Raw genomic sequence first — 23,203 nt, 5'->3', positions numbered from 1 at the left:
AAGTTGTTTTATTGTTAAAATCAAATCTTCAGAATTGCACGTTCTTGCTCCAGTGAAAGACCACCTTGTTAGAACCAAAACAAAAACCTTAAATATGATTTAGCAAGCCAGGTTTCAACCTGATATCTGACTTGTTCAGCTACAACATCAGCTGTGATCATACTAATTGCAAGTACTTTGTGACTTTACCCCAATGATTGTCCATTTTAAGACAGTAACTTTCCATAAAAACTGACTATGTAAAACATATTAGTTGACATGCCTTCCGAGTATCATTTCATCGCTGTATATTCAATGTACATTCACGTAAAGATTGTCACCAAATATCTGACCTTGCAATGTTTAGGTGACAGTTTATTGGTAAAATATCTAACAGGTTGACATTCCGTCTCATCCTAACACTATATTTGTGGATGTGCAATTAACCTGACGTGTGTACAATTGATATAATAGACATAATCAATGGCATGATACATCCGATAAAGATGACATAACACAATGGTTTTATAAAAATGAATTTATAAAGGCAGGAGGAGACAATTTACATAGAAATCACTGTCAGGGGTATCACTGGATGAGTATACAATTTGTCCATGTGGTATTTCTCTGTCTGGAATTTGAGCATAGACTTTAGTCTATTTTATTAAGGATTTACTAGTAATAGACAAAGGACTGCGAGGCAACAGTCTGTTAATGACTGCAACAATCTCAGCATTTCTTGCAGACCCCCCCAGGCAACAGAACTGAAACTGTAGATGAGGATGAAAACATTGATTAGAATGAAACCTTCAGACTGTCTTTATGATGCTAGTTATGAGAACATAAAGTATTGATAAGACAAGCAATATTGAAATCCAAGTGTAGATCATTGAACCCATTCTCCTGAATTAGCTGTACTTGTTAATTAGATGGCCTCCTTCTGATCATAGTTTTGCTTTTCACAAATATAAGTAGGAAAGTCTTGTGTCCAACTGAGGGATTTGCTTGTTTCTATGTCATAGGTGATATCTTCACCATAATCTCTGAAAGACTTTTAAGAAATGAAAAAATTGTCATTGTCAGACCTGATTTCAAACAGAACAAAATGCAAAACTTGTGATTGATAAAGAATTATTAAATTATACACTTCTTTGTGTTTTATCCTCTTCCATAATTTAATGAGAATTTGGAATAATTAGGTGAGTGAATAAGAGCTTTCTGTAGTAAGACCTGTTAAACCTCAATGAAAGGTTAGCAAACTGAAACATAGGAAAAGTGAGCTGAGGGTGGAATTTTATACAGCCCTGAATGGCATGGGCTACAAAGAGATATCTAAAGGAATCTTGAGAGAAATCGAATGAGCCCTCCATCATGTTGAGAGCAACCAAGGCTATGGGCTTAATACTGTAAAGTAGGACTAGTGTAGATTTAGTGTAGCTTTGTTGGTATGGACTCAATGGGCCAAAATGCCTCTTTGGTACAGGATCATTCTAACTCACATTCTCCAGCAGACTTCAAAACATTGAAACGAAATTCTCATTAAGGAGTGGCATGAGCCTACGAATGGGGATTATTTTATCTTTCATTCCCTCATTAACTGCAAGTTCCATCTCTTATTACGCAGGATCCTATCCTGCCACCTGCAGTTGGAAACTGGAGATCAAGAATTCCCGACAAGGAAGTCAGAGTGAGTGCCTGGCAACTCAAGCTCGTCGCTTGCCCCTACAGCCCAGTGGACACCTGGCATCAATGCCTAAGGACACTCTTCAGTCCATCAACCGCATGCACCTCACATCCACAGACACTGGAATTTGACAACTGTCAGCCTCACCATACCTTCTGTGGCGAACTTAAGGTACCCTGCTGCTCTGTCATGCTGCACTTTACGGTGCACTGGTAACTATTATTGAAATGCTATCACAAGGATACTTTGCACTATGGAACCAGAAGGGAGCTTAAAGATTTGAGCAGGCTGAATTGCACGGTTTCTCACTTGCTGTCCTAGTGCTCATGCACTTTGAGCCTACCTGGATACTGACAGCATCCATATCCTGCCTTGGCTTTTAGTGCAGACGCAAAGCCAGGCAACTTGTCATGGTTGTTAGGAGTCATCAGACAAGTGAGTGGACATGTTGCTGTATGGCACCATGCTATTTCATACCTGCATTATGTGCCAGCAGCCTACACAGCAAACATAGTTACCACAGTGTTTCAATTACATGGCCATATCTCCACATCAGAAGGGAGTAGTTCTCAGTCATGTCAAGGTTGACCCTGTTTCGTCAGTGGGTCTTGGCACAGTAAGAGATGGGCAGCTTCCAATGTCAGTCCAGGGTTTGGGCAGGATCAGTTCATCCCTTGGGGCAATTATAACCAGACTCCTCTCCTCATAGGGGTTGAGAAGCCAAATGTCAAGCAACTCCCCCCCAACCATCTTGCCTTTTTCACACCTCTTCTGAGCTGTTCCCTCATGAAATGAGAAAAAGAGAAGGATTGAGTGAGATGAAATTGGATGGTACCGCTGTAGTGCTGGTGCAATGAGGGAAAGGTGTCCTGAGTGCGTGAGTAGTTAGTTCAAAGGCATACAGGGCTAGTTGTGTGGGGGAACTGGGCTGGATAAGAGTGAATGAGGAAAGATGCTATATGCAATAGTGAGTTTGGTAATGTATGAGCCTTGGTGGAAGGTGGGTCTGATAACTGAGACAGAGGGATGAGGTGGCAGAGGGAAGATAGTGGCACTTACCCTAACAGTGTGGAGAATGTCATTGATCTTGTCCCTACAGGGAGGTGGGTGGTAAGCTGGGACTAGGTTGGTAGGCTCTGGAGTTGTGCCATGGCCTACCAGTCTTGGGGAAAGAGGGCTCCCTTCTCCCATGGTATCCTATCACCTAGGATCTCTAAGTCCCTGTGAAGTAGGGAAGCAAATTCTCCATATCTACTATGTCAGGTTGAATGTTGTGGACAAAGCAAGGTAGCTCTAGGCTGTACTTGCCCAGATGCACAGCATCTTTTCAGAAATACCACTTGACACCAGGGATGGCAGTTCATTCGTGGGATGTCTAGGTAGTAGCCAGTCAGTATTGCTACAGTGAGTGGTGGAGTTGGGCTAGTATTGGATGAGAGGGGACCATAGACATGGAGCAGGTAATTAAAGAGGTAAGTTTGATGTGATAGCATGAGAGAACTCCATAGCCATCCTGGATAGAAATCCTCCATGAAACCCAACAAAATTGGCACTTAGCCAAAATGTCACAGCAGTTAGCCCTCTGCTTCTTATTTCTGTAGAAGTGTGTGAATGTGACAGTCAAACCTGCTTTCTAACTTTACTCCATGCTAACCATTGATGCTGTCACTCACATTGGGATTAGGGAATCAGTTACAACCAAGAAGCACTTCACACAATAAGCTCGAAGGCAACCATCACATCTCGATTGGAAATTTAAGAAAGTGGAAAGCTTGGGTCAAGTCACGTTTGGAAACCCATCCAAGACATGAACTCAATTTCTGAACAGATGATATCAGGGGTATCGGATGTTGAAGTCCATTCAGTGTTTGTCCTTTGTCCTTTGAATGCTTCTCATCCTCACACCTCTTAAGAAGATCTCAGCTTTACAATCTTTGAGCTATGCAATCATACAGCACAGAAGAGGCCCTTCAGCCCTTCGAGCCTGCACTGACATATGTATACTTGTCTCATTTTTCAGCACTTGACCCATAGCCATGAATATTATGACACTTCAGCTACTCATCCACATTCTTTATAAGCCTTCTACCCACGGCAGCTGTTAGCTTGTTTTGGGGGTTGTGGCATTACAAACTGCTATGTCAGAATGTAAATCCTAGTTCAGCTCAAGCACCAGTGGGTCATAGAGATAGTGGAGTGACAAGTTGGCAGAAGAAGGCTGGGTCAGTGTGACTGAGAACAAAACATGAATGAGGAAGGGACAAGAGGAAGGCAGCAGGGATATCAGGGGCCACTGGAGGCCAAGGTTAGATACCGTCTGCAACAGCTTCCCTCACTAGCTTTCACCGATCTCAACCCCCAAACAGTAACCCTCTGCATGACCCAATCACTCAGTAAAGATTCTTACCCTCCAGCAGCTGAAGTAGTAACTGTGCTATCCCCTTTTGTTTTCTTTAACTGGCTCTTTCTCATTCCAGGAGGAAAAGAGCTCGCAATCCAGCAGGGAAACTGGTGAGCTTTTTGACATTTAGCTCCTCACCCCTCCATGTGGAGAAGATCCTGGCTCTGACCGTCCGAGCAGGAGACTGACTGCACCCAAGCCTCTGGACTAGCACCGGAAGCTGGACTTGATTTACTGTGCCAGGACAGCCCTGACCAAAGGCTATCTCTCTTGACTTGACAATCATGACAAACCTCTTGCTTTTGTTTCTGTGCTCAATGGTACGGCAAGACAGAAGTAAGATGAGCCTGGTAGCTCTGGCTGACGGGGTAGCATGTAAAAAGACAAGATACAGCAATGCAAAGTGTGAGCATCCAGTTTGGCTCAGAGTGAGTGTGCATTATGGGAGCAAGTGAAGAGCCTGGAGATGCAGCCTGGTGTAGTCTCTGAGCTGGCTGCGTATCCTTGAGAGTACAGTTTCCTTGCTGTAGCATTGCAATGATGGTTGGTGGTACAGCCCATGGTACAGCATTGAACTGCAAGAAATACCTGTCAGCGTATCAGCGATTTGCCAAGAGGGTTCTGAAGACTGGCACTTATCGGATGCCAATGTCTGTGGAGAAAGGGATATGTGAGACTGGACTCCATGGAATATGCTCAAGAGGCAGTGCCCAGTGTTCAAAATGGAGCGAATGTTAAGCTGAAGTCACCAGGTGCCTTCATGTGGAGAATTCTCAAAGTCTAGCTTGTTTGGAGCATTAGACAAGATAGGAAGCCAAATGTTTCTGAGGCTATTAATTAGACTGCTAACATAGTGTTCAATAAGCAATAATCCCGTCTAACTAGCAATTCACCACTGCCTGGTGAGAAACTTGTTGTGTCAACTTTTCAGAAGCATGCAAGATGGGGCAAGATATTCCTGATGATGAAATGGGCCTTGTTGTCTAATTCTCCCATGAATCTCACTGTCAGCCATCTCACTTAGACTACAATATAAATCTGTCTATAAAATCTGATTCTTTGTAACTGATACTGCCAGACCTGCTGAATATTTCAAGGACTTTCTCTCTTTATTTTATAGTGCCAGCAGGAACAATAATTAGGTTTCTATCTAGAGGATTATCTTATTTAGTTTTCTATCCATAAATAAACTGGCATTTGAAATGCGGATAAGTAAATGTGAAATGTCAGATAAAGTGCTGTATGAAATTCTTACCAGATCAGTATAAACGGGGTTAGAATCTTCCTTGGTAGGTTTTAATTCTTTTTCACCTAAGAACGGTATAGATTGAAGAATTAAGTATTATAAAATCCATCCCTATATATTTTAATTATCTGCCTGATGGTTTTGTATTTGTAGCAGACACTTTCACTAAAATGAAATATCCTGCTATAAAGAGTCAAATTGGAAAAACCGAATCAGACACATAAGTTCAGAAATTGTTCTCTGCAATATTTAGTGACAGTATACACAAACTGAGACCAGTGTATGGCACTTCTCTGTGTGTTATTTTGAGAAACCTATAACCCTCTTGTTTTAAACACTCAAGGAACATTTATGTCATCGCAACATTCTATGTAAGCCGATCCACTGTGTTTTATAAAAGTAGATCCTTAGATAATTCCAATGGAGGCAAAGTCAGCAGGATCCTACTTTCCCATTAAAGAAATACAACCAGCTGTAGTTTAACCTGAGAGTCAACAAACCTTCGACAAAGGGAAAGGTTAAGAAGGATATTCCTTCACACTAACCTTGATTGGTGTGGCTATTATTACTTGTTGTTAGTATCACTCTGCATTGTAAGCTACTGGCCTAATCAACTGAGTTAACTCATTTCCTCCTAATGCCAGTGGAGTCAAATTAAAAGATTATATAACCGGCGACAATCTGAAACTACTTCATTTGGAATAGCTTATCTATTAAACTGTTGATTGCAATGAGATTTGAACTCATGACACCGATTTCACTGATTTAGTTAATAAAACATTGAATGTAATGTCTGTAATGATTAAATGCTGTATTTGAATTTCATTCTTATCATCACATTTAAGTTTCCACCCACATCTGTTTGGAAGATGATATTTGCACTAGCTGTTTGCACACTTGGTTCTTGTACATGCTGCATTGTATATTGTTCTCTTTCTGAGGCTTTATTTAAATCTGTGGGGTCAAGGCATATTATTATTCATTGTTCAGCTTTACTGTGACTGCTGTGGAGATTCCTGCAGGTGTCAGCTGTGGCTCAGTTGGTAACATTCTGTGGCAGTAGGTTGTAGATTCGAGTCCCACTTTATAAAGTCAAGCACAAAGGCCTAGTCTGATACTCCAATACACCACTAAGGCGGGGGTGGGGGAACATCATTTGATATTTGCATTCTGGATGAGATGAAAATTTGAGACCTCTGTCTGCCTTTAAGGCTCACCTATTCCCAAGATGAGTGAGTAAATGTTTCCTAGTATCCTGCCAAATAACATTTCCTCAAACAACTTCACGAGAAGCTGTTTTTCTTTGGACCTTGTTACATTTCCTACATTTATGACAATTAGCTGTAAAGCACTTTGGAATGTTCAGAACTAGACGGTGCTATACAAATGTTAACTCTTTCTTTTTCTTTGTATCTGGTATTAGGATTAATCTCTGTTCCTCACAGCCATTGACCCTAGCATTGAGGCTGTTCAAGAGCCTGTGACAAACTAAATGGGTGTACTTTGTTTATTTTATACGCTTAAAGCAGACAGAGAAAAAAAATAGCTTCCCTTGAGGTTGTGCTTTGACCTGGAAGGCATGGTGAAGACTACCTCAGTAAAATTTGTAACCATTGGTTAGACTATGAGTTTCCTTCAATTTGGTGCAGACTAAATTGGCCGAGAGTGCCTTCTGCACTGTATGATTCTCAGATTCTAAGGCTGTTTATCTCAGAAACCCCCCGACCTGAAGATTCCCTCTTTTGACAAAGTTTCGGCCAGTTTAGTGGGCCCAGCTCTGAGGAAATGTTCAGCATTGCTCCTTGTCCAAGTAGAAGCTGAGAGGTTTGCATTTTGATTTGAAATTGGAAGGTTCTGAATTCTCTAACTTACCAACTGCAGTCTTCTTTCTGTATCTTGTGGCAAAGACAGCGACAACAAGGGACAGTGCAACCATAATTCCAAGCGCAGGTATCGCTATGATGGAAAAATTTGAAGCGCTGTGAAAGAAAACGGTCAAAAGTTCATTTTCTCAAACAGAAACTTATTTTTGTTTTCTTAGCAGTACCACAGCCTTCTTTTTTAACACCCCCTTATGGTATGAGACTTCACAGCAGTTGAAGTATCGTTTGGGCATATGGAGTAGGACTATGAAATTGACTGTTCGAAAACAAAGCTGAGAGATCAGGTGAGGGAAATGAACAGGTCACTGGACAAAAACTATGCTTTTGGTAAGACAACAAAGTGTGGAGCTGGATGAACACAGCAGGCCAAGCAGCATCTCAGGAGCACAATAGCTGATGTTTTGGGCCTAGACCCTTCATCAGAGAGGGGGATGTGGAGAGGGTTCTGAAATAAATAGGGAGAGAAACCTGTCCAGCTTGTCCCCACCTCCCTAACCTGTTCTTCCTCTCACCTATCCCCTCCTCCCACCTCGAGCTGCACCTCCATTCCCTACCTACTAACCTCATCCCGCCTCCTTGACCTGTCTGTCCTCCCTGGACTGACCTATCTCCTCCCTACCTCCCCACCTACACTCTCCTCTACAGGCTCTATCCCAGCCCCTTTAACTTGTCTGTCTCCTCTCCACCTATCCTCTCCTCTATCCACCTTAGATCTGCCTCCTTCTCTCTCCCTATTTATTTCAGAACTCTTTGCCCAACCACTTTTCTGACGAAGGGTCTAGGCCTGAAAAGTCAGCTTCTGTGCTCCTAAGATGCTGCTTGGCCTGCTGTGTTCATCCAGATCCACGCTTTATTATCCAGATTCTCTAGCACCTGCAGTTCCCATTATCTCTGATGCTTTTGGTAAGGACATTTAAGGAGGCACATTTTCATGAATGATGAAGGAGACAGACTCAGACCGGGGAAGGAACAGGATCCTACCTAAGATCGTTCAAGGGAAAGAGAATATTTATCGTCCTTTATTGAAGAACTGAAACAGACATTTGCTGCAGTTGTAGCTCAATAGGAATGGAGCAAGAAAAACAGCTACTGTAAGCAATATACCACAGTGAATTAATCTTCCTAAAACCTCTTGACTCCCTTCTTCAACAGACCAGAAGGAAGCCATATAGCTGCAATATTTGAAGTCTTCATCTTGGGAAAAGCAAGCGTTACAGAGAACTCAGACTTTTAGGGCTTAAGTGCATGATACCCTGCAGAGTCACAATCTTTTATAGAGTCATACAACATGGAATTAGACCCTTCAGTTCAGCTCATCTACACCAACCAGACATTCCAATCTGACCTTGTCCCATTTGCCAGAATTTGGTCCATATCCCTCTGAACCCTTCCTATTCATGTACTCACCCAGATGCCTTTTAAATGTTGTAATTGCTCCCTCCTCCACCACTTCCTCTCGCAGCTTGTTCCATACACACACCAACGTCTGTGTGAAAAAGTTACCCCTCAGGTCCTTTTCAAATCATTCCCTCTCATCTTAAATCTATGCCCTCCAGTTTTGGACTCCCCCACCCCAGGAAAAAGACCTTGTCTATCTACCCTATCCATGCCCCACATGATTTTATAAACCTCTATAATGTCATCCCTCAAGTCTCTGATGCCCTAGGGAAAGAAGCCTCAGCCTACACAGCCTATCCCTATAACTCAAACTGTCCAGTCCTGGCAACACCCTTGTATATCTTTTCTGCACCATCTCAAGTTTAATAACATTCTTCCTATTGAAGGGTGACCAGAACTGTATTCCAGCATTCCAAAAGGAGCCTCACCAAAGCCCAGTACAGTTGCAATATGATACCTGATCTCCTATACTCACTGTTCTGACCAGTGAAGGCAAGCATGTCAAACACCTGCTCCACTGTCTAACGATGAATCCACTTTCAAGGAACTATGAACCTGCATCCCTAGGTCTCTTTTGTGATCAGAGATAATGGGAATTGCAGATGCTGGAGAATCCAAGATAACAAAGTGTGAAGCTGGATGAACACAGCAGGCCAAGCAGCATCTCAGGAGCAGAAAAGCTGACGTTTTGGGTCTAGGCCTCTAGGTCTCTTTGTTTGGCAACGCTCTCCAGGGCCCTACCATTAACTGTATAAGTCCTGCCCTGATTTCTCTTACCAAAGTATAAACACCTCACATTTATCTAAATTAAACTCCATTTGCTACATCTCAGCCTATTAGCCCATCTCATCAAGGTCTGGTTGTACTCTGGGATGATCATCTTCACTGTCCATTGCACCAACTATTTTGGTGTCATCTGCAAACTCATTAATTGTACCTCCTGTATTCACATCCAAATCATTTAGACAAACGATGAAAAGCAGTGGAGCCAGCACAGATCCCTGTGGCACACCACTGGTCACAGGCCTCCAGTCCAAAAACCCTTTGTCACCAACTTCTGTCTCCTACCTTCAAGTCAATTTTGATCCAATTGGCTGGCTCCCTCTGGATCCCTTGTGACCTAACCTTACTATCCAGTCTACCCTATGGAACCTTGTTGAATGGAACCTACGTGCTGAAGTCCATGTAGACAATGTCTACTGCTCTGCCTTCATCAATCTTCTTTGTTATCTCTTCAAACAACTCAATCAAGTTACTGAGACATGATTTCCCGTACACAAATCCATGCTGACTATCTTTAATTGGCCCTTGCCTTTCCAAATGCATGTAAATTCTATCCTTCTGAAACTCTTTCAGCAAATTACCCACCAATTACGTCAGGCTCTCAGGTCTATAGTTCTCTGACATTTCCTTACCATCTTTCTTAAATAATGGCACAACATTAGCCAACCTCCAGTCTTCTGATACCTCACCTGTGGCTATCAATGACACAAATATTTCAGCAAGGAGCCCAGTAATTTCTTCTCTAGCTTCCCACAAATTTCTGGAGAACTCCTGATCAGGTTTGGAGGGTTTTCTTGAATGAATGCCTATTTATGTAGAAGTGAGAGATGGGTATTTTTGCAAAAGTATTCAGGTGTTGTGTAACAAACATTTATCTTTTTCAAAGAAAACCCATCACAGTTTTTGCTGGCAACAGTACTCAGGGTAAAAAAAATCATACGTTGTGTTTTAAAACGCATCTGTCTTCTTCAGTTGAGAAGTGGCAATGGGGAAATCCGTGCTATCATCTCCCCTGTTTGTAGTACAGACTTTTATTCGTAGAATTCCGACAGTATGGAAACAGGCCATTTGGCCTAACAGGTCCACATCAACTCTCTGAAGAGCCTTTTCAACAATTGGCAATGGATTCATTAGACTCTTAATTCCAGATTTGTTTTTAATTAGAATTCAAATTCTACCATCTGCTATGATCAGAGATATTGGGAACTGCAGATGCTGGAGAATCCAAGATAACAAAGTGTGGAGCTGGATGAACACAGCAAGCCAAGCAGCATCTTAGGAGCACAAAAGCTGACGTTTCAGGCCTAGACCCTTCATCTGAAATGGGGTCTAGGCCAGAAACATCAGCTTCTGTGCTCCTAAGATGCTGCTTGGCTTGCTTGGTTCATCCAGCCCCACACTCTGTTATCTACCATCTGCTGCGTCAGGATTCAAACCTGGAGCCCCAGAACATTAGTTGGTGTTCTGGATTAACAATCCAGTGATAATTTGTACAGGCCATTGCCTCCCAATGTCCACCAAGCCCGTACATCTTTAGAGTGTGGGAGGAAAATCACGCAGACACGGAGAGAATGTGCAAACTCCACACAGACAGTTACCTGAGGCTGGAATTGAACCCCAGTCCCTGGTGTTGTGAGGCAGCAATGCTAACCACTGAGCTACCAAGCTGTCCGTTGAGCTATTTATAATTGTTCAATAAGATTATCTTCCAGTGAGTTTGTTAAAAAGGGAGCCAATTTCCCTCTGGTTGAAGCATAACCAACAGCTAAATTTTTAATGCATTCTTTAGCTCTGAATAATAAAAAATTGAAGTCCATCACTCAGAGATGACGATCAAATATGTGGACTCCAACTCTACGAAATTCCATTTGTTACGTGCCTGCACAAGCAGAGAGATATTTAAAAAGCTGATATCATTACTGTGGTGTATAATAAATCTGACACAGACTTAAAATCCCAAAAGCTTCTTCATCAGTTACACCAAACTAGGACAACATTTCAAAATTTTAGCCACTTTGAAAAGGAAGATGGGGGACAGATTTACTCTGAGACGCAATTATTTCACTTCTTATCTGTTTCAGGCATTAACCATATTGCAGCAGGGCTAAGCTTTCTTTGTCTTAACTTACTGCAATGTAAAATTTGAATCTACACTTTCAGAATACATTGAAACAAGGGTACAAAGGAAAATCTGTGGTTACAAAGCTGTCTCTTTTATATCATGATCTGAAAATGACGTCAATTTTTCAGTTTCAACCTTGACCTAACGGAAACCACAGAACACTAAATCATCAAAAGGAAATTGACATTGGGGAAACCACTGAAATCATTGAGTACGTTAAGTTTGATGCGATATCTGTTACTTACTTACAAAGTGCTTCTATGACAGAAAGGATGGATGTAGATAAGATTTTTCCCTGGTTGATGGGTCTAAAATTAGGGACATAATCTCAGGTCAACAGACAGGCTATTTAACACTGAGATGAGGAAGAATTTCTTCACTTTGAGGACATTGAATCATTGGAATTCTCAACCTTGATGTGCTCAATCAATGAGATAAAAAGCGATAACATTCTGGAAACTAAGACATGAATGGAAAGGGAGATAATGCATGAAGGGGTCATTGGCGTAGATGATCAGCCATGATCTAATTGAAAGGTGGAGCAGTGTTGGCAGATTGAATAACCATTCCTGTCATTGTGTTAGCAACTTAGATTGTGCAATGTAAGACAGCAGGATACTGAGCAAGCTCAGTGCATTTTAATTGCAAATCCCAGGCAATTTCTGCTTTTGTTTCTACCAGTTTTGTGATGCTTATTGCCTGCTTCCCCTGCCAATTCTGGCATCTCTCAATCACATTTCGGCTCTGTTTTGAGGGTGTCACAAAATCAAGAGGTGCTTTCTGTGCAGACCCGACCCGTGTGAAAACAGAATAGCCAGTTGTTGCATTTATGTTAGAACAGGCAACTTTTCATCAGCATAGAGGGTCGAGACTCTTCTGTAAACCTTGAAATAATATTAATTTAATTTGTTTATTAATTGATTAATAAATATACCTTTCACTTTTGAAGGTGATTGTTCTCTGAGATTCAGCAGGCGGTACTGTTGTTGTAGGAGCTGTAAAAATAGCGACAACAAATATTAACATTGGAATATCAGATCTTCAGCTACATATTTCCCATAAACATCCTTTAGTCCAACCCGTGTGTCTCTGGGCTTTGCATTTTAAAGAAGCTTGATCCCCATTACCCATCATAGGTTTTTTAACCTAACGACAAGATTAGATTCCCTACAGTGTGGAACCAGGCACTTTGGCCCAACAAGTCCACACCGCCCCTTGGAAGATCCCACGCAGGGTCATCCTCATCCCCCTATAACCCACACACCCCTGAATGCTACAAGCAATTTACCATGGCCTATCCACCTAGCCTGCACATTTTTGGACTGTGGGAGGAAACCGGAGCACCCGGAGGAAATCCACGCAGACACGGGGAGAATGTGCAAACTCCACACAGACAGTTAACCAAGGCTGGAATCGAACCTGGGTCCCTGGCGCTGTGAGGCTGCAGTGCTAACCACTGAACCACTGTGCCGCCTGTCACAGACAGAAGAGAATTAGCTTGTTGGATGCCTATTGTTTTTTGATAGGTGATAAAGATGATTTCGTTATTGTGGTGCATAATAAAACTGACACAGGCTTAAAATCCCAGAGGCTTCTTCATCAGTTACAAGCTTCTGTGAATTCTAGCACCTACATTTGTTCTCCTCAGTGCTGTTCTCTCTCCAAACAAAGGCATATCAATGCCCTGAGACAACAAAGTGTAGAGCTGGATGAGCACAGCAGGCCAAGTAGCGTCAGAGGAGCAGGAAGGCTGATGTTTTGGGTCTAGACCCAAAGGGACACTCCTGGATAACAAAGTGTGGAGCTGGATGAACACAGCAGGCCAAGCAGCATCTCAGGAGCACAAAAGAGATGCTGCTTGGCCTGCTGTGTTCATCCAGCTCCACACTTAGTTATCTTGGATTCTCCAGCATCTGCAGTTCCCATTATCACTGGGACACTCCTGGCACCCTCAAAACAGAGCCGAAATGTGATCAAGGAATGCCAGAATTGGCAAGGGAAGCAGGCAATAAGCATCACAAAACTGGTAGAAACAAAAGCAGAAATTGCCTGGGATTTGCAATTAAAATGCACTGAGCTTGCTCAGTATCCTGCTGTCTTACATTGCACAATCTAAGTTGCTAACACAATGACAGGAGTGGTTATTCAATCTGCCAACACTGCTCCACCTTTCAATTAGATCATGGCTGATCATCTACGCCAATGACCCCTTCATGCATTATCTCCCTTTCCATTCATGTCTTAGTTTCCAGAATGTTATTGCTTTTTATCTCGAACATTCTCATTGACTGAGCGCATCAAGGTTGAGAATTCCAATGATTCAATGTCCTCAAAGTGAAGAAATTCTTCCTCATCTCAGTGTTAAATAGCCTGTCTGTTGACCTGAGATTATGTCCCTAGTTTTAGACCCATCAACCAGGGAAAAATCTTATCTACATCCATCCTTTCTGTCATAGAAGCACTTTGTAAGTAAGTAACAGATATCGCATCAAACCTAACGTACTCAATGATTTCAGTGGTTTCCCCAATGTCAATTTCCTTTTGATGATTTAGTGTTCTGTGGTTTCCGTTAGGTCAAGGTTGAAACTGAAAAATTGACGTCATTTTCAGATCATGATATAAAAGAGACAGCTTTGTAACTACAGATTTTCCTTTGTACCCTTGTTTCAATGTATTCTGAAAGTGTAGATTCAAATTTTACATTGCAGTAAGTTAAGACAAAGAAAGCTTAGCCCTGCTGCAATATGGTTAATGCCTGAAACAGATAAGAAGTGAAATAATTGCGTTTCAGAGTAAATCTGTCCCCCATCTTCCTTTTCAAAGTGGCTAAAATTTTGAAATGTTGTCCTAGTTTGGTGTAACTGATGAAGAAGCTTTTGGGATTTTAAGTCTGTGTCAGATTTATTACGCACCACAGTAATGATATCAGCTTTTTAAATATCTCTCTGCTTGTGCAGGCACGAAACAAATGGAATTTCGTAGAGTTGGAGTCCACATATTTGATCGTCATCTCTGAGTGATGGACTTCAATTTTTTATTATTCAGAGCTAAAGAATGCATTAAAAATTTCTCAGCTTCAAAAGAGAAAGAATATTTATCACCCTTTATTGAAGAACTGAAACAGACATTTGCTGTAGCTGTCCCTCAATAGGAATGGAGCAAGAGAAAACAGCTACTCCAAGCAATGTACCACAGTGAAATAGTCTTCCTAAAACCTCTAGACTCCATTCTTCAACAGACCAGAAAGGAGCCATATAGCTGCAATATTTGAAGTCTTCATCTTGGGAAAAGCAAGTGTTACAGAGAACTCAGACTTTTAGAGCTTAAGTGCATGATACCCTGCAGAGTCACAATCTTTTATAGAGTCATACAGCATGGAATTAGACCCTTCAGTTCAGCTCATCTACACCAACCAGACATTCCAATCTTACCTTGTCCCAATTGCCAGAATTTGTTTAATATCCCTTTAAACCCTTCCTATTTATGTACTCATCCAGATGCCTTTTAAATGTTGTATTTGCTCCCTCCTCTACCACTTCTTCTGGCAGCTTGTTCCATACACACACCAACATCTGTGTGAAAAAGTTACCCCTCAGGTCCTTTTCAAATCATTCCCATTCAATTCTAGCACATACATTTGTTCCCCCCAGTACTGTTCTCCCTCCAGACAAAGGCATATCAATGCTTTGAGGCAGCAAAGGGTAGTGCTGGATGTAGGCCCGAAACGTCAGCCTTCCTGCTCCTCTGATGCTGCTTGGCCTGCTGTGTTCATCCAGCTCTACACCTTGTTATCTCAGATTCTCCAGCATCAGCAGTTCCTACTGTCTCCATATTAATGCCCTGTTAGTTGGCACCTTTTTGGGTGTTCCTGTTTGGTATCAAGTCACGTCACCATAGTCTTACCTGACTGTAGGGCTGCTCTTCCATTGGAGAGACAACTGGTGGTGATTTGACCTGAGGCAAGGGGAGGCGTTCAGATGGAGAGCCTTTCGTGGTAATCTCAGTTAGTGTGGGGATTGAACCCATACTGAGTGCATCGCACTGCTTTGCAAACCAACCGTCTGGCCAACTGCTCTAAATTGACCTCCTAACATGTGGTATATGGTGGTTGTGGTTTGCATTCGTCTTCTGACCCAAGTGTAAGTACCATGTAAACTGTTTATATGACCAAGTGGATTGATTGAAATTAGGTCAATTGTCATTCTAAGTGCTTATTGTATTCCATTGCTTTTATGCTTTGATAAGATCAAATTAGATTGCCTTTTTAAGTGCTTTTACAGCCCTGGTTTAAAAGGTTTTATGTAACTGTTATTGCTGGTTATATATCTGTTTCTCCTTCCTGTCACATAGCAAATCACGAAAACGAGTTTTTGGTTCTCTTTGGTATTTCAAACATAGCTGCCAGAATGTCAATGTGTTAGCACTGGTGAAGGCAATGGCCCAGCGATACTATTGATGGACTGTTAATCCAGAGACGCACATAACATTCTGGGGACCGGGTTCGAATCCCACCACAGCAGATGGTGGAATTTGAATATATTTCAATAAATATCTGGAATTAAGAAGCTCATGATGACTGTGAATCAATTGTCGGGGGGAAGCACATCTGGTTCACAAATGTCCATTAGTGAAGGGAATCATCATCCTCGCCTGGTCTGGCCTACATGTGACTCCAGACACACAACAATGTGGTTGACTGTTAAATGCCATTTGGGCAATTAGGGATGGGCAACAAATGCTGATCTAGCCAGGGACATCCATGTCCTGTGAATGCAAAGAGGGCAATAAAGCAGCCCCACTGACTTAGTGATTCACAGTGATGCTCCTCAGGCTAAACCCTTCCATGTTTGCCTTCTCTAGTTGTTGATCTCTCCCATAGTTTATACGTCTTTTTTTTAACTAATAGCAAAACATTTTGGGTAGAGAAACTATTCATTTTTATTTATTCTTTGTTGGGCTTTGCTGTTGCCAATCCTTAATTACTCTTGAGAAGGTGGTGGTTAAGTCCAAATATATTACGCAGGAGAAAGCCATTCTGAAAACCATTTTTGCATTGATGGTGGTGCTTACCAGCAAGAAGCTAGAGAAAAAGTCAATCTTACTTGATCTAGCTTGTAGCAGTGTTGTGCCTGAATTTTAATTTAAGTTGAATTTTGCCTTATCATGTTGTCTTCAGGAAAACTGAAGAAACCATGTACCATGTACACTTTATTGGATTGCTCAAATAAAAACCAGTTGAAGAGTAACAGTGACAATTATCAATGAAGCCAAATTAATTAACAATTTAGCCGTAAATCATTGCAGATTTGATTGTGATAACTGTCTGTGCAGAATTCATACTGAAATGATATGGATCCCATGAGGATCTGATAATGTCTACATCCTGATGTAAATTGTACATTATCGTACATCTGATTGTAATAACAGAATGGCTAAGACAGTTTGCTTGAACCTTGAAATTAATGAAATGAATAAATTCAATTTAAGTACTAACTTTACAATATCAAAAAAATCCCCAGACTATTCTATTTTCCATATAAGCATTTGCTCAATTTAAACTTTTCTTTCAAACTGCAAAAGTGTTTGATCAGACAGATGTGGAGAAAATGTTTCCATTTGTGGAAAAGTCCAAAAATAAGGGCCATTAACCTAAGGGTGACAGAAAAAAAACACAATAAAGTATTTAGGAGAAACATCATTATCCAGATATTGTCACCCTGCATCCCACTCTGCTGCATTCTGGCACAGGGGTAAGAACCCAATGATGTTAGATACTAAATATGACACATACATGTTAGCAAAATTCATACCAAATGAATTTATCACAAACTAACAAGAGAAGTGACCATTGTGCCATTTCAATATAATTTTGAGGAAGATAAATTGAGAAAATGAGATTGTCTGAAATTGCAATTAAGCCTGTCTGAGAAATAATGTCACCTGCCAGTTTGTTTACATCAGCAGAGACACTTCTAACTACAGCGAACCATTGTGGAAATTTTACGTCTCTCTCCCTCTTGTCAAATATCTTGGTTTCAAGCATTTCCAAATCAACATAAGAAACAGGGTAAACCTAGTTCACATCTGTACTAACAAGCTATCTGAACAGTGGCCCTAAGAGAACATCTGTAGGATAATTATGCCTCAACCTTTCCTAAAATCTCTGAGAACTATTCCCACTCCACCTTTGGTGATGGTGTCCTCAACTGCCAAGAGCCTACGCTCCTAAAATCCCACCCATAAATACCTCCACTTCTCTACTTTCCTCTCTTCCTTTAAGATGCTCCTTCAAATCTGCTTCTTTGACCAAACCTGTGGCCACTTACTCTAATGGAACAATATAGGGTTTTATGTCAAAATCTGCTTCTGCTTTAGTTGTGTCAACAATACAGACTAGTGTCTGTATTCCACCCACGTTTCTATGTTTATGTTCCTCTGTACAGCTTTGGGACACTTTTTCTATCTTTAAGATAATCAATTATTGTGATATTGGAGAGGTGCTAATATTGCTGGGTTAATAGTTCAGAAACCAAATCTAATGTTCTGGAGATATGAGTTTATAATCCCATAATGGCAGGTGTTATCTGTATTCTTTTAAAGTCATTTTTTCACTTGTGGGGTGTGAGTGCCACTGGCTGACCAGCACATATTGCCCCATCCCTTTTGCTCTTGAGAACGTGAGCTGCTTCCTTGAACTGCTACAGTCCATATGCTGTAGGTTGACCCACAATGCCATTAGGAAAGGAGTCCCAGAATTTGACCTAGTGACGGTGAAGGAATGATGATATATTTCCAAGCCAGGATGCTGGTATAATGGTAGCCATGTTGGGTTCACTAACCTCCTTCAGGGAAGGAAATCTGCCGAGTGTATTTGGTCTGGCCTACATATGAGTCCAGACCTGCAACAAAGTGGTTGAGTCTTAACTGCCGGCACGCATCATCCTGACTTGAAAGTAGGTCACAATTCCTTGACTGTGACTGAGTCAAACCTTTGGAATTCCCTCCCTAATGACACTGTGTGTGCACCTACATCACTTGGATTGTCGCAGTGCAGGGAGGCTAATCGCTAGCAGGGCAATTTTAGATGGGTAGTAAATGCTGACCTTGCCAATGATGCCCACAAGCCATGAATAAATAAATAAATACATTTGTTTGGCCTACTGTTCTCCTTTTGATTTTTGGTACCACCGGAGCACTTTACCCATCGGTCACTGCATTATAGGACTCAAAATTGTATTAACATCTGACCTCTGTGGAGATGTAGCTAATGCAATTTCTGGAGAAGCTTTTTTACACATTCCAGACAATCTGCCTAGCTTTTTCTGATGTGTAAAGCATCTTCTCCCCACTCTAACCTTTGGAGTGGGGAGAAGAACATTAGCTTCTTCCATTGCCATAAATCTTTCCCTGCTTCTGTATAGTGCCTGACTCACGAGACAGCATGTAGCAGTTCCTAGTGATTGAGATGGACCTCAGTAGATTCATTTACTCGCCTCAAAATCCCAACAAATCAGATGAATTGCAAACAAATAATATCTGTCCCAACAGTTCTTCTTAACAGGACATTTAGCATTTTATTTAAATATGTCGAAGCTACTTAAGAAGAAGAAGAAAGTAAAATCTGTCTTACATTCAAAAATGATCAGTTGTAAAGGGTCCATTCTGTCATATCCAAAGGTTGTTACTCCACACCAGTAAATTCCCTCATCCTCCATAGATAGTTGGGTGATGGTCACTGCAAACATCCCAGTGGTTTGGTTATCCATAGCAATTATCCTTCCACTGCTGTTTGGATTCTGTTTTTGCATTCCAGTTATCACAATACACGATTTGCGGTCTGATCCCTTACACAGGTATTTTTCATGGTTCTTGTAATATGACACTGGATACTGACATTGTACAGTGACAGTGTCTCCTAAGGTCCCATGCACTTGCCTTAGCCCAGTTAATCCAGCTTCAAGAATAAAGAACAACATATAACTGCTTAACATCAAGCAAAATACACGATAGTAAAACAGTGACAAGTATTGCAGAATCTAGGAATTTTATAGCACAGAAATGGTTTAATTTGGCCCATCATTTCCATTCTGGTTATCTGAAAGTAAATTTTCCCCTTTAATTCATTCTTTTTTTCCAAGTATGCTCAGGTTCTTACTGCTTTACCGGTTAACAAAGATCTTATACACTGACTGTATTAGATAATTTATTTCGCTTCTGTTCAAAACAGTTCACTTCTTTCCTGAAATCAGAGAATCCTAGAAATGGTCAGCAGGCAACAGCATATGGAAGTCAAGTGAATAATGTTTCAGATTAATGACCATCAGAATTAAGAAAGCCTGCAGATCTGAAACGTTAACTTTATTTCACCTTCTGCAGATGTTGCCAGAGCTGTGACTATTATCACTTTTTCAGTTTTTATTCCACATTTCTAGAATCAACAGTATTTCCCTTTTTAATTCACCTCAGCAGAAAGAATATATGAGGAGTATAAGAGTAATGAAGCCTTACTGCAATTGTACAAGGTGCTGATGAGACCACATATGGAGCATTCTGAGCACTTTTGGTCTCCTGATTTTAAGGAAAGATATTACTTCATTGAATGGAGATCAGAGAAGATTCACTGGGATGATCCCTGGTATGGAGGGACTATCTTATGAGCAGAGGCTAAACAGGTTAGGATTCTATTCATTAGAATTTAGAAGAATGAGAGGTGATCTCCTGAAACATATAGAATTCTTAAAGGACTTGACAGGGTAAATGCTGAGAAGATGCTTCTCCTCATGGGGGAGTCTAGGACCAGACAGAATTGTCTCAGCATAAGTGGGCACCAATTTGAGACTGAGATGCGAAGAATTTCTTCTCTCAGAAGGTTGTGAGTCTTTGAAATTCCTTGGCACAGGGACCCATGGGAGCAGAGTACTTGTGCACATTTAAAGTTGAGGTAGAAGGTTTCTTGGTTCAAAAGGGAATCGAGGGTTGCAGGGAAAAAGTAGGAAAGTGAATGTGATGAATATCAGATCAGCCACGATCCTATTCAATGACAGAACAAACTTGAGGGTTCAAGTGGCCAACTCCTGTTTCCATTTCTGGACAGTTAGCGAATCAATTCCATGTTCCACTTCAGCTTTGAACACTGAAACATCTTGGCCATCTCTTGCTTCATTTGTAACCAAACAAAATGTCACAAAAATCTGCAGCAGGTAAATCAGTGCAAGAGGAAAGAAGAATTGTGATAAAGTCAAAATCACAAAATGTCAGGTCTAAGCTAACTCAGACATACACACACATCTTGTAGCTTCTCGAACAATGAAACATAGAACATTTGTGTATTATTTCTATTTTAGTCTGTTTTTTTTATTAGTACCATCTATTTATATTTTGTGCTTTAAAAACTTTGCAGCACAACAACTGCCAGCTCATTGAACCTGTATCAGCTGATCTGTCCTTCACAAGAAATATCAGCTTCCCCATGTGGTCTGAAGGTTGTCAACATAAACCTGTCCACACAGAGAGCAGCTACGGACAGAGTTAAAGAGTGGATCAATAGCTGAAAGTCTTTTTGTTTGTGTGAGCATTTTCCAACAGAAATTCCCCACTGAACACCACTTTAAAACTAAATCGCCAACTTTATGCTGACAATTTGAAATAAAAGCAGAAAAATGGCAACGAAACTCAGCAGGCCTAGCACCTGTGGAGAAAGACTAAAGAACTGATCATCAACTTCAGAAAGAAAGGAGATGAACAAGCCCCCATCTACATCAATGGAACTGAGGTTGAGAGGATGAAGACCATCAAGTTCCTCAGAGTGACGACCTGCCCTGGACTTCCCATGTAAATGCAACAGTTAAGAAGGTACAATAATGCCTCTTCTTCTTCAGGCAGCTCAGGAAATTTGGCATGTCCATAAGGTCCCTCACCAACTGCTACTGACACAAAAATGAATGCATACTGTCTAGGCGCATAATGGCTTAGTATGGCAATTTCTCTGCCCAGGACCTTTAGAAACTACAGAAGGTGGTGTGCACAGCCCAGACCATCGCAGAAGCCAACCTTCCATCTATGGACTATTTATACACTCGCTGCTGTGGAAAGACATTTAAAATTGTCAAAGATCCATCGCACCCCAGTAATGATCGCCTACAACATCCTTCAGGCAGAAGATACAGAAGACTGAACACATGCACAAGCAGTTTCAGGAACAGCTTCTTTCCGGCCATTATCAGACTGTTGAACGGACTCTAGCTTCAAATAATGTAACCTGCAATGTAACCTGTATGCCTCAAAGCCTTTTTGATCTGTACATCCTTTGCTAGCTGTGATCTGTCTGTACCACTTGTTAACAAAGCTTTTCACTCTATTTTGGTCCATGCGACAATAAATCAATCAAATCAAATCAAAGAAGCAGAATTAACCTTTCGAGTCTGAGATCACTCTTCTTCAGACAGGCCAGCTCACTCCTGAAGAAAAGTTCTATCAGACTTGAAATGTTAATTCTGTTTCTCTCTCCTCAGGTGAAGGCAGACCTGCTGAGTTTCTCCAGCACATTCTGTTTTGCTTCAGCAATTTTAATTATTTCAGCATTTTGACGTTCCTTTCAGCGTTTGATGTTTTTATTATCTTTTTACATTATCACCCATTCCAATTACAAAGCCTTAAAATGACAGAGTAGATTTAAATCTTCACCACCCAGGGCAAATAAATGACCCACCCCTCTTGGTAAATGGAAGTTTGCCTGAAATAGTTCTCCTCTTTCAACTTCAGTATGAAGTCCATTCTCTTCTTTGGGACATGCATGACGATCAGCTTTGCCTGGCCATTTGAATGATATGGTTTTCTTCTACTTTGATCTTCCTTCTCCAGACTTATTCTACCTCAACACTATTGCTGTATTCTCCCAGAGGGAAACAAGAGTAAATACCTGGAAATGAATGTACGGGATATACTGGAACTCCATTTTGAGGTCCACAGTACAAGTCAGACCAATATATATTGTTTGCAAGTTTTACTTCTTTTTCTGTTCTTTCTCTTGTTGAATTTGAGAATTTGACGATAATTCCATTTTCTCTCACCTTCAATTTTGTGATTCTTTCCTGATCATGTTCTTTCCTCTATTTCTTTCTCTCTGATGGACTTTTTGCAGATGTCAGCAACTGTCTAAAGTATGTTACTTCCCTTCTTAGTTTCTGAAGGAGCTTCATCCCTTTTTTCCAGCTTTTATCATTTCTATTGCATTTGCCTGACTGACTCCACCTCCCACATCAAACCATAAATATCCTTCTTCCACCGTTATGTGAATTTATTACACAGCGTGCAGAAAAAATTCATGAAATGGACTTCAGGAATGAACATTTTAGCATGGAGATAAAGGTGAGAAATTGGCACTGTCATTCTTGGAGACTAGAAAGTGAGAGGAGATTTGAGAGAAGCGTTCACAATTACAAGGGCTCTGGACAGAGTAGATAAAGAAAAATGGTTCCCACTCATGGCAGGATTGAGAATGAGGGGGCACATGTTCAAGGTAATTGGGAAAAGATGCAATGGGGGACAAGGACAGGAATCTTCACACACAATGAGTATGAAAGAACAGGAGTGCGATGCCTGAAAGTGTGTTGGATCCAGATTTAATTGAGGCTTTTAGGAGGGAATTGGATTATTATCTGAAAAAGGAAGAATGTGCTGGATTACAGAAAAGGTGCAAGGGAATGGT

At 41.1% G+C, this 23,203-nt stretch overlaps 1 protein-coding gene across 1 annotated transcript in view; it reads right to left on the bottom strand.

Moving 5' to 3' along the window:
- Window positions 1-505: 505 nt before the first annotated feature.
- The window catches only part of LOC125462658 (polymeric immunoglobulin receptor-like), a 66,968-nt gene continuing 44,270 nt past the window's right edge, over window positions 506-23,203 (bottom strand). The window contains exons 9-13 of the mRNA XM_059653211.1: window positions 19,127-19,450; window positions 12,431-12,491; window positions 7,183-7,289; window positions 5,320-5,375; window positions 506-1,030 (exon numbers count right to left, since the gene is read on the bottom strand). Of these exons, the coding sequence (XP_059509194.1) occupies window positions 905-1,030; window positions 5,320-5,375; window positions 7,183-7,289; window positions 12,431-12,491; window positions 19,127-19,450 (674 nt within the window). The 3' untranslated portion in view covers window positions 506-904. The remainder of the gene's footprint in view (window positions 1,031-5,319; window positions 5,376-7,182; window positions 7,290-12,430; window positions 12,492-19,126; window positions 19,451-23,203) is intronic.

This window comes from Stegostoma tigrinum, chromosome 21, assembly GCF_030684315.1.
Source record: "Stegostoma tigrinum isolate sSteTig4 chromosome 21, sSteTig4.hap1, whole genome shotgun sequence".
NCBI classification, from domain to species: Eukaryota; Metazoa; Chordata; class Chondrichthyes; order Orectolobiformes; family Stegostomatidae; genus Stegostoma; species Stegostoma tigrinum.
Note: the sequence above shows the minus strand (reverse complement) of the source record. Positions and strands in the feature narration are given on the sequence as shown.